We start from the raw sequence: 12,383 nt of genomic DNA on the forward strand, positions 1-12,383 counted from the left end.
GATGTTTGTTCTCCATCACAGGTACTTATCAGCTCAGCTCTTCCAAAGAACAAATATAAGTAATTCCTGCTATTCTCAACAAGAAACATTTACAGATACCTGCTCAGTTACATTACTATCACTGGAAATGGCAAGGAAAAAACCAACAATCAGCCCAGTGCGTCTACCTGATGTCATTACTGGTCATGTTTTAGGTCTGCTTGAAGAACAGTAAGCCGCTGGACTGTAGAGACTACTTCTTGCTGTACTACATTACTGTAAGTGTTTAGATCAGCACTAAAGCTACAGGGGAGAAGAATAAGAGTATACAAGACCTCCTCATGAAAAACAGACTTTTTGCTTAGGAGTCAAAGAGCTCCCTTTTCACAGTGCCAAGAAGCAACATTCCAAAGTTTCCCTTTGCTGAAGCATTAGGAATTGATGTATCTCGATTCACCTGCTAGTGTGTCCCACGGCAGACCACAGGCTCTTGATCCTGCACCTTACTTGGGGACCACTCAGGACATGCTATGGCTTCTGTCTGGGCAACACATTTGCCATTCTCGTTCCCCCCAGAGATGATGGTAGAGAGAAAACTGATGTATCTTGGTGTCTTGCACCAATACAAGACTGAACATGACAACTGGGAGTGTATCTTTATGACCCAGGTCTGGCCACAGTGCTCAAGCACAGAAAATCAAATTCAGAATCCATTTGCCAGCTCTTTTAGGAGCAGGGGAAAAATGTTTTTCAGAAGTTGCTGAGATCATTGCTCATGGAGGAAGGATGGCTCATTTTCACCCAGCACAGATTCCACTCCCTGTGCTTGGTTTTCCTTTGCTGGCTGACTCAGGCTTCAAACACTTGGGTGCAGTAAGGCAATGCTGGATGTAAGCACATGGGTGGAATTTAAGCTTTGCAATTCTGGTCCCAATGGTAGTTCAAGATTGCTCAGGAAGACACCTCTGCTGATGCCAGACTATCTTTGTCTACCACAAGTTCTTCCCTGGATAGCAGGGCAACTCAGAACACAGCCAGTGTAACCAATTAATGCTCCTTCCCCATGTCTGCAGAATGTGCTGTCTCTCTGGTGGCCTGACAGAGTCTCAATTCACTCTGCTAAATTATTCACACACAATAAAACTGAGTAGGGAGGAGAAAGAAAAGAGGCATTGATGGATGCTAAGAGCCATCTCTCTGAGCAGCTTTCAGAAGATTTCCAATGATCTCCTTATTTTGACAGCAACTTACCATATTTGAAAAGGACACACTTCTCTGGATGGTTTTTGATTCTTTGGAAAACATCTTCAAAGTTGAATCTGGGGACAAGGGACAAAACAGAAGATAAAAGGACTATTTTATATTCTAGAAGCTAATAATTTTGTTCCTGCTTGAATATCTTACTATGGGAAGCAGACACAGGTTTCTCATAGTCTCTGAGAAACTCTTTATAAGGCCTGTGACTTGGGCCTGGAACCACCCTGTTTTGTACCAGTTACAGATGGACTACCCCAAGCTCATCAAACTCCAAGAGAACTCTGGTATCTAAATGGACAAACTTCCATTATTATTATTACTGAAATTATCTTCCAAGCCTAAATAATACTGAAATGCTTGAGTCAAAATCATCTAAAACAGAGCAAATTCATATAGTTAAGCTATTTAATTACATCAGATATATATTTCAGTTTCATGCCCTTTTGTTGAAAAACCCCATAAACCTGCATTTACACTGCAGGTTGGTAAATACCTGTGCAGTACTTACCCTGGGAGGTAGTGAAAACAGAAGACCCATTGCAAGTGACAGCTATTCCAGTAATTGCCCTGTTTAATACAAGTAAGCTTGTGGGTGACTTCATAGGTTTTGAAACTTAACCACCATACTGTAAACAGACTACAGCTGAAATCTGTTATTTGAGCTCTGTAAGAGCTAAGACATTCAAGGAGAATAAAAACACTTCAGTGGTGTGTTATCTGCCTAGAGACAAAAATATACCTTGACATAATATGTGAAACACCAGGACAGGATCCCCATAGTGTTCTGTAAGAACTCCATCTTCATCAGGAGGGACTTGCCCATGTGAGAGGATAAATGGTTTCACATTTAGTTTTCCAATTTTGGATTAGCTACAAATAGTCAGGAAGCTGCCTACAAGCAGATACTGAATACCCCAAGTGTCAGGAATTGGAACTTGCACATCTTTTCTCCTTTAAGTTGACATTGGCAAAGTCACTATAGGTAGAAATTTAGACAAAGCTTATGTCAGGGAATTAGGAAGCCCAGAGCATCCTGCACAGCCAAAGTTCTGTTACACAGCTCTGTGTCTCATTATTTCTCAGCAGTCTTCAGAGGAAAAAAAAAAAAAGTAATAAAAATAATCAGAAGCTGAAATTTGAGTCTCTTCAGGATCAGGATTTCTCTAATGCTAACAGTCTGGTAACAGGTTTCTCACTAAAAATATTACCTTGTTTTAGGGACGTGATAATGTTTTCCTAGATTGGATTACAGTCACCAAGAAAGTAGCTGGACTCAAGGTAGTAAGAAATCCTCATAACCAGCCCAGTCACTAGGACAAGAGATGGGGCCAAAGAAAAATCTGTTCTTTAAAATATAGCTGCCATTGTTCATTATTAGGTATTTTCAAAGTCCACCTGAGTGCCCCTACTGACTGTTGACTCCCTAGGAATCCATCAGAACAGTAGTTTGGTACCTGGATTAACTGAAAACCTATAGCTGGAGACTTGGCAAACTGCTCACACAGCAGCAGCTTGAGGTGTACAGTAGAAAAACTTAAGTGTTTAACAATTCAAATCAGATGGGATGAAGAAGTTTGGTCCTCCTGGTGTTATAAAAAAATAAACAGAAGTCTTTATCTGGCTGCTGTTATCAGTTTTAGAAAACGGTAATCAATATCTGCTTCAGCTACTAAAATGGTAATGAACTTATATAGCTCTAGAGCTAAGGAAAAACAGCAGCAAAAATCAAGCTGACAAATACCTTCTCTGGATTCACAACCCATCATATACTCAAATTAATCTTGCATAATCAAATCACTAAGTCATCTCACAAAGAAAAGTATTTACCTTAAACCCTAACCCATCATTCAGATTGATAAACAGATCTCCCACCCCAATTTAATGGAAGAATTTTGACTGAAAAGAATAGTACCTACTCTTTGTGAATTTTATATTGCTTATCTAATTTTAGTTTGGCAATATTGTTCCAGGCAAGTGTTATACTTTCTTCTGTCAAATCTTCAAATGATTCTTCATTTGGAGAAACTGCAATAAAATGCCACGATAAAGTTTCATCACAAAGAGAAAATAAAAAGACATATTTCTAATACCTAGGTAGCTGACATAAATATGAAAGTACAGAAATCATGCAGAGCTTCAGGAATAAGACCCTTAGGCTAATGCAGAGAGTGACAAGATCACTAACTTTTTTCCCAAATCTCTTCCTGAATTTGCATAGGCTTACACAGTCAAAACCAGGATTTTTCTCACCAAATTAGTGCTTTTAAACTGCAGACTTTATAGAACATAATTCCAAAATGGAAAACAAACAAACAAAAAAGAAAACCCAAAAACTCTGCAGTGATGTTCTGATGGCCTTTGAAATGTCAAGGCCTTTCCAGATGGAAAAAAACTAGAAAAGCCATTTACTGCTACAATACAGTATATGATTTTATTATTCTGTTGCATTCTGTTAAGAGTGTCACAACTTCATTTCACTGTTGCAAAAGCTAACGGACGAAAAATGTGACAAAATTGAGATAATTAGATGTCGATTATTATAAAAAGGTCAAACCCAAGAGAAACTGTTAATGTGTGAATTAATGACTCTAGGCAGCAAACCACCACATCTACTTAATACATATGACCATTACTATCACCACATACAACTTCCAAAGCCACTCTTGCCACCTGGATGCTACAGGTTGCCATGCTAAGTAGCACTCATTGTCATTCCTCTGCTTAAAAGTGAAGGTCATCAAATGGTAAGTGAATTAAAGACAATCAAATGTGAAAAACCTTTCCAAGTGATACCTGGGCTGAATCTTCAGCCCAATTTATAGTTAAATCACTATATACATTATGAAGACAAGAGCATCTTAGTTTCAGAGAAATGGTGTTAAGTCCTGCCTTGAACAGAAGCCTGTGAGGGCATTACAATCATTTTCTTGAAGAAAGTTATTCAGTCAACTCTGGCCCTACAGTATGTACAGGGGAAAAAAAAAAATCCCTTCAGATTTTCATTCAAGTCATGGAAAAGGGAAAAAAATTCAGATGCTTAATATAAGTTCTTAGGGTTTACTTTGATCAAGCCAATTAACTGATTACCCCTAAGACATTCCTGTTAAAAAGCCAAACAAATCTTTACATAATTTAAAATGCCTGCAGATATGGTCAGTGCAACTGCTGTCACATCAGCTTGAATTTGAAGTGTCAGGAAAGGCTGGGACAACAGCCTTCCCACACCTTCAGAAACAGAGGTTGAACAGTCCCAGAGGAGAACACTGGAACAGAAGGCAAAATACAGGGCAACATCTGTATTTTCAAATTTTAAACTGGTCTAGTTTGTTTTTCTTTAAGATTTAGTTCATGGGTTTATCTTGGATTGGCTTACAGGGAAAGTAGCCAAGAGAGTTGTATAATGAGATCCTGTGGGAGAAAGATACTACTGAAAATTACAAATCCTTTACATTGTCAGTTTATCTACTAAACATTTACCTGGAGACTCAGTTATGGAAATGCTGTGACTAGATGTTCGAGACAAGCTTTTCAATTTTGGAGTTATCCTTCGAGGATGAGGGGTTGTAAACAACTGTTTTGGCGTCTGTCCAAACTCCAGGATTTGTGTCAGCAGAGCTACTTTTTCATTGGGGTCCATAATACTTTACAAAACAAGATATATAATTAAGCCAAGGAGACAAGTACTACTTTTCCCTTCCCTCCCCTGAAGGCATGGGCCTGCATGTGCAGTTACTACAGCACTATAGGCCATCACACATTCTTAAAGAACTGATTTACTGCAGATTCATAATCATATAACAGCTTTTTAATTTTCTTTATGTAAAATGACAATATTCTCAATGACTGAAAAAATGACAATATTCTCAATGACTGAAAAAATGACAATATTCTCAATGACTGAAAAAATGAAGCAATTTCATGAAAGCCAGACTGAAGATATGTTCAAGTAACAATCTTTCAATGCAAGCTAGAACTGAGAACAGGATGCTGGTTCTCTGCATATTTGGGAGTATAAAATGGAAGAGAAACACCGTTCATATACAGAGCCCTTCTACAGCTAGCAGAGAACTTCAAGAGATACTGAGAAACTTAGCTAACTGCTTTAACAAAAACATTCAGATTCTTGTTAATTACCTGTTTAAATCCACTCCTCCTTCATAAGTTAATGGGTGAAACACTGGAAGAAAAAGTTTATTTGTACAATGTAGATATACAAGGCTCATTTTGTTTGTCTTCCTATAAACAAAGCTGCATTTTTAAACTCACAAATAAGCTATTTCAGTAGGCATTAGAGTTTGAGGTCTTACATTTTAATCCTGGATTTTTTTACCCAAAAAAGTTTAGGATTTCTAAGAGATTTTCAGAAAGTTCCAGAAGAAATCAGTACTTTCATAAAGGAAGGATCACTTATTTAAACTTCATTAAATACCCCAATAAATAAACAAATAAGTAAATAACCAAGCAAGCACAGTTCCTTAACTGGTTAATTCTGGTTAATTTTTAGACAGGGAACAGAAAGTAATAAAGAACGATCAGAAAGGTTTGTGTATTCACCTTTCCAGGTGAATTGCCATGACGCAAATGACGTTGAGGCCTCTGCTTAAGATTATTTACTTTGACATGACTTCCTTCATACATAGATCCCTTCTGCCTCTTACCTACTTAAGTGTCTGCAATTCATTATGCTAATAAAATTCCGTACTGCAGCAGAAGCAGCACATTATGCATAAAACGTGCTCTCATTAGTGCTCTCTTCTGAGAGGTAAAAATATAGGTGCCATAATTTATATGCTGATTTACTGTATTTACAGTCTGTGGTAATTGACACTTATACTCACAGTATGACTGGATGCCAAACCCTGAAATTCTAAAATATAGCCCATCATATGTTGAGGGCATGTGGAGAAAGTACACTGAAGAGAAATGAACAACAGGAAAACTACCCAAAACACCCCCAAGCAAACAGAAAAAAAAACCCCAAAACAAACCAACAAAAACCAAAATCCCCACCACCCAACAAAACAAGTCCTATCTCAACTACCTTACCCTGGAAGTAAAAAGTACTGAGTACCAAAATGAGGAGTTGTTTATTCCTACCCTCACCACTATTGTAGGAAGGTTTTCTTCTAAACATATTCTATGTTGTTAAGTGCAAATTATCTCAATGTTAGCTGTTACCTGTAGTCCTTCAAAAGGATCAGGGCTTCTGGAATAAACATCCTAAAAATCTGATCTGCTACTCTTTTTTTACCAAGAGGGCATTTCCTTATTGGGTAGTAACATACACAGCTAAAATATCAGACTGATGAATAAGCTAATCATTGGTAATACTATCAGGTGTAAATAAACACATCTACACAGCAGTCACATAACATCCCCTTTGTAAGGGCCCACAGTGATGAGATACATGTTCAGAGTAAGGCTGTAAACAGTGAAGCATTTCACATGCAGTCTTATGTATGTATACAAGGACAAACCAAGACACTTTTTCCTTCATGCTTGCTCCTAAAGACCTGGAGCCCACTAGCCCATTCCTTCCCTTGCCAATTCTCTCAGGAGGAGGGGGAAATTGCGTTGAAATTCTGTCACTGAAATTACAGTGGAGGAAAGTTAAATACATGTTTATTTGGAGACCCTGCAGGCTCCCATTTTAATTAGGAAACATTAATTCCATACTCTATTGCCACACTGATGTGCAAGCAATTCCCAGCAATGCTACAGAATCGTCTTGTCCACCCCCTGAAGCACATCTTCAAAGATGCAAATCACCACGAAGGCAATACTACCAGATAAGTCACTATTTCAAATAAGGATCAAACGTTCAAAGCAGAAAATAAGCATTACAGATAAGTTGTGATTTACCATTCCTGCCTAGTGGAAACATCCCTTTTTTATTTTTTTGCTAGTTCTATAAATGTGTATTTACCATTGTGAGCTGCAACTGCTTCACTTCCTTTCTGCTTGTAGCCAAATATGATGTCAATCCACTCATGAAGATGTTCTGATACATATGGACTTTCTAAAGCCTCTTGGCTCTTCCGAAGAAAGTCATCAGGACCTGACAAGAGAAAGGTTAATTAAAGGAGAAAACATCCCATTCAATATTGATATCCATCTCTCTTCCTCCTCTTTCTTGAAAAGCCAACCAAACACCCCCATGCTAAACATCAATTTTTTTACAAAAAAATAAAAGCACCTATTAATTATGTCAATGTTTTAAAGAATTCATCTAGAAGAAACCAGAATGGACATTTTTGAGGAAAAACCATGATTCCAGCAATCTTGAATTAATTAAAAATACAAGAAGTTTGACTATTATTACCTGATGCCCAGGGTGGAAGCTCTACATCTTCAACCATCTTTCCACCCTGCCTTTTTCCCAAGTCCAACTTCAAACTGTTTACTAGAAAACTAGAATCATTTTCATAAAATTCTGGAATCAACTGGAATTTTAAAAAAAGAACAAAAAACAACCAAGTTTTGGTATTAGCTTAGCTTTGATCACTTAAATAGATCATTCAGTGGAAAGAAAGTTATTAAAGTTCATATGTCAAGCCCTAAAGTTGGGCAGGTTTTCCCTACAAGACAATTCTCTGACCTAAACTGCTAAATTTGGAGTGGCACACATTTTTAACAAGTAATGTGTGACATATAAATCCATAATATCTATGAATATCTTCAGAACTCTCATTGCATAGCTACCTTCTCATTTTTAGGACATCAAGTAAGAGTCAAGACTAAAATCTAGAACAAAGCTAAAATTATGACCGAAGTTTCGGAGGTTAAATCAATTCTTTAAATACCACCATATCTAACCATTAACTGTAGACTATTTTTTAAAAAAGCATCACTGTATTAAATAATGTTTCTTTGATAAAGGAGTTTAACAGTATTTACTATGTGACAGTTTATTATTCTCAACGTATTCTACAAGTTAGGGTTTCTTAAGGCTCAAAAACCCAAGATACTACTACAGTTTAACTCTCTCAATGTAGCATTGCTATACATCCAAATCCTTACAAGATTCCAGCAAACAATACATAAAATTGCATCTTTTCAGCATTAATCCATAACTCTGGTAATTCCCATGTATTTCCAATGGGATTCACAATGATACTTCTGTTAAACTAAGAACCAGAAAGCAGGCACAGACAAGCAAACATGGAGCTGATACAGGATTAATATACAGTTAATAAAGGATTCATAAAATGCAGTCATCAGCCTTAAAAAAAAACCCCAAACCAAACCCACACAACTGAAAAGCACAAACAAGAACAAAAAACCTAACACACTCCAACCAAACACTCTCAAATTAACAGTAGATGAGAAAGCAAAGCACAGATGAGAAGATTTGAATAACTTTCCAACCATTTACCTCTTTGAAATCTGTTGCACCATCCAAACAGTTTTTCCAGGTTTCTGCAATACTAGATAATACAGATCAATCACACATTTGTTAGAAAAAAATATTTTTAAGGCTTCGCACTCCCTATTGGTGCATATTTGAAAACAAACCCAGCCTAGTTATATACAAAGTGTAAACAAACCTGTTGAACATTCTGTCAGCGTGATCAAACTTCCCATTCTGCAGACAGAGCATGTATTCTGGAGCTTAGGAGAAAGAAAAACAGCATCAGCTTGCTCCAAACCCTGTCTGCTTTGGAGGTAACTGTCTGCTCAGAGAGCATATAAAAGTTGTCTTACCAACTCTAACGAGATAAAACAAAACATAACCCGGAGAAGAATAATGGCTTCCATACATGAACTTGGGCTCTGGCATTTCCTGATAACGTGTCTGCAACACAGGAAGAAGGAAATGTCTGTTTCAAATCAGCACTCCTGCTTTCTCTCAATACTGAACACATACACACTGTTTCTTTTTAAAGACACAGATTAGGACCACCCTCAATTTTTCTTCTAATGATAAAAACTCTTAAGTTCTAATAACCATGCAGCTTTAATCAGAGCAGTAAATCAACACAGCAAAATAGTTGTTATAACTGGTCATCCAAAACTACCAGGTTTTCAGTGTTTTTTTCCTCTCTCACTTTAACACAACTGCAGTGACTCAAATTCAAAGAAGTGCAAACAAATTCTTCCTTTTTGTCTTTCACATCAAGTTTAATGAGAGTATGGAAGAACATACTGACTTTCATCAACCTAGAAGATTCCTTCCTGTCTGAAGCTCCTATGAATTACTCTACAACATATCAAAATATAAACAGAATAACTTTTACTGCAGTAAGCATGAAGCCAATAACAGTTTGGGGAAAGTCAGATCTTAGAAGGAAGACTTTATATACTGTTACTGTAAACACAATATTGTTCATATTCTCACCTTCCACAACCTTAGGAAGCTATATGATTTTGAAATATTTTAATCTTTTTTATCAATATAATGGAGTTATTCTGGCAATATTTTTTTCTAATGTTCTGTAAAATATTTTGGCATAATTAACTTTCCATTTATCCAGAAGATAATAATTTTACACAAATAATTAAAAGCCAAGCAACAGAGGAACTTCTAAGTCTCTAACTATGTGTTTGACAGCTTATGAAAGGAAAATCTGCCTACCTTGAGAAATAGAAACACACAGTGCACTATTATAAGCATATAGAATTTTCAAGTTAGTGCTCTGACCTCCATGGATCCAAATTTCCTCTCTCTGAAGTACTCTCCCTCAAACTTAGTTTTTTCTGAAATGGAAACACTTAAGACTTCTACTACTTTTTCTTATTTCTTTCAAGCACATGTTTTACATTACACATTTAAATCCAAGGGTTTTGAAGTTTCATAAATTCCTATATGTTTATACCATCTCAGTGCCACGGTATATAAAGTCAAACGGATTTGGGGATATTATTTCAAAAGTAAGGCAAGACTTTTAAAAGCATATATGTATGAAACAGTAGTAAGAGAGAGGAAATGGATTCAAATAATTTTAAATTAGTACTGACAAAACCAGTACTGATGAAATTAAGCTGGAAAATAAATGTGGAATGGTTATAGGTATGTTTGCTTCTGATAAGGTTTATAGTTAACTTTAGATATAATAATTCATAACACAATTCCCAAAGCTTGCTGAACAAAGCTCCTTTTATTGCCAATATGTACAAGGCCCAAAGTGTTCAGCATATAAATACCAAGATATACATACCACGAGTCTATCCAGCCTTTCCTTATTCAGGGCACCAACTGGTTTACTCAGCTCACGAAATGTTTCAGGCTTTGTCAGATCTAAAGAAAACCAAACCCATGGTTATAGACTCCAAGCATTCTGTTAGACATTAACATACTCTAATCAATATTTAAAAACAAACAAAAAAACCCCCAACCTATCCAAGCAGCAACAAAGCAAACAAAAACCAACACAGAACACCTCCAGTAATTTTCTCCCTCCCTACTAACTGCAATCCCATAAAGTCATACTGTAAATGGCTACTCATCTTCCTTCCAAGTCCATAAAATCTCATGCCTCTTGCTTAAGAGCTAATAGCTAATATATGGGACAGTTATTACAAGTAGTATCATGTAGTCAAGGTCCTGCTACCAAAGGCACAAAAGCAGCTGTATCGTCTTCTTCCTACTCACTAACCATTCTGTCAGGCTACAGTTAAGTCCCACCATACAATCAGACTGAAGTGTTTGAGCAGGTGTTGATGAATACCATGAGATTCCCCTACTCTGCTTCTGGCAGAAGGACACCTTCCTCAAAAGGACAAACTCCCATCACAAACTGCACTAAGACCCTTAATCAAGGAGTCTATTTAGGCACAAGTCTTGTCAGCCTCTTGCATTCAATTTGCAATGCTAAGAATTATAAAAGAACACCTGGATTCTACACATTTCAGTGTGTATAACTTGTTTAAAAAAAAGTCATTTTACTTTTCCATGGTTCTGTTCAATTTATAAGAATCACAAAGTCTTTGAATGCTCAGTACTGCCAATCTGCAAAGCAACCAAGCAGATGTTTGGTACATACTCTGTATCTGAGGAGTGCAATACTTAACAGAAAAAGATGAGGTATTTTATTCCCTAAGCTAAAGGGGAGGGGTCCACAAGAAAACATCTGAGATCACTAATGCCAGGTTCATTTTGATGTAACATGAACTTTATGCAGTGTAAAAGCCCCCCCCACACATTTCAGGTTGGTCATGATGCACTAACATGCCTTTTTGTGTACACATACCTAACACTGAACTAGAGTAGTCTGCTATGATCCAAGGAAATACAGGATACTGGGAGAGATCGTTGCAGCTTCTATCAGCCAGATTGTTGAGATGGAGAAGATACTGGTAATTTGATATATGTCCTCGCTGCCACTGCAACATATAACTTTCAGCTGTGTGCTCTGCAATATGGTTTTCTAAAATAAAATAAAACATTAAGAGTTGTGAGGTTTAGAGTTTGACTCCCAAATTATACCGTGATTAACATTACACAAGATACTATACAATAATTAAGGGCATAGTTTCTTAATAGAACAAGTAAGAATTTACTGGCAACTTCATGTTTCCACAGCTACCATAGCTTTTTAATGTCCCTGCAAATGGGCCTAAATTGCATTTGCCCAGGAAAAAAAAAAAAACAAACAAAAAACAAACAAACAAAAAAACATAAAGAAGGAGTTCTGAAACCAAACACAGTAAAAATGGATGAATATTTACATAGGAACGGAAAAGTATTTGCAGACCATGAACAACTCTCTCAGCAATCTGGCAACCTTTAAGACTTCAAATTTCTAGACTCAGTTCTGCTAGAGTCAAGCAAAAATTAAATATATTTTCCTACTGCAACCAAGGACATCCACTATCAATAACTTGTGGAAAGAAGTCATGTATGTACACAAACAGGATTTAATTTCAGATCCAATGAAACAGAGACTAGAGGAAAAGAAAACTTGACCCACACTCAAAAAAGTAAGAATTATGCACCTGGAGTTCTCTTTGAAGTATAGGCAGGAGCTCAAGAAATTCAAACTGCACTACTCTCTGCTTATTAGCTGTAATGTCAAGGTACACTGCTGGAAAACTGGGTTATTTATTTATTTTTAAACTTTCTTCCATTGATTCAGTATACAGCACTTGGGCAAGTGCCTGAAATAGCAGAATTGAAGGACTGCAACCATAGCACAACATCAAGAAAG

At 36.8% G+C, this 12,383-nt stretch overlaps 1 protein-coding gene across 3 annotated transcripts in view; it reads right to left on the reverse strand.

Moving 5' to 3' along the window:
• NSMAF (neutral sphingomyelinase activation associated factor) overlaps positions 1 to 12,383 on the reverse strand; it is a 39,049-nt gene that overhangs the window by 5,611 nt on the left and 21,055 nt on the right. For all 3 annotated transcript variants that reach the window (XM_048329189.1, XM_048329190.1, XM_048329191.1), the window contains 12 exons: positions 11,427 to 11,603; positions 10,395 to 10,474; positions 8,941 to 9,031; positions 8,784 to 8,847; positions 8,612 to 8,663; positions 7,559 to 7,679; positions 7,163 to 7,294; positions 5,371 to 5,413; positions 4,714 to 4,877; positions 3,153 to 3,261; positions 1,745 to 1,803; positions 1,231 to 1,298 (listed from right to left, as the gene is read on the reverse strand). In XM_048329189.1, the coding sequence (XP_048185146.1) occupies positions 1,231 to 1,298; positions 1,745 to 1,803; positions 3,153 to 3,261; positions 4,714 to 4,877; positions 5,371 to 5,413; positions 7,163 to 7,294; positions 7,559 to 7,679; positions 8,612 to 8,663; positions 8,784 to 8,847; positions 8,941 to 9,031; positions 10,395 to 10,474; positions 11,427 to 11,603 (1,160 nt within the window). The remainder of the gene's footprint in view (positions 1 to 1,230; positions 1,299 to 1,744; positions 1,804 to 3,152; positions 3,262 to 4,713; positions 4,878 to 5,370; positions 5,414 to 7,162; positions 7,295 to 7,558; positions 7,680 to 8,611; positions 8,664 to 8,783; positions 8,848 to 8,940; positions 9,032 to 10,394; positions 10,475 to 11,426; positions 11,604 to 12,383) is intronic.

Source organism: Corvus hawaiiensis, chromosome 26, assembly GCF_020740725.1.
Source record: "Corvus hawaiiensis isolate bCorHaw1 chromosome 26, bCorHaw1.pri.cur, whole genome shotgun sequence".
NCBI classification, from domain to species: Eukaryota; Metazoa; Chordata; class Aves; order Passeriformes; family Corvidae; genus Corvus; species Corvus hawaiiensis.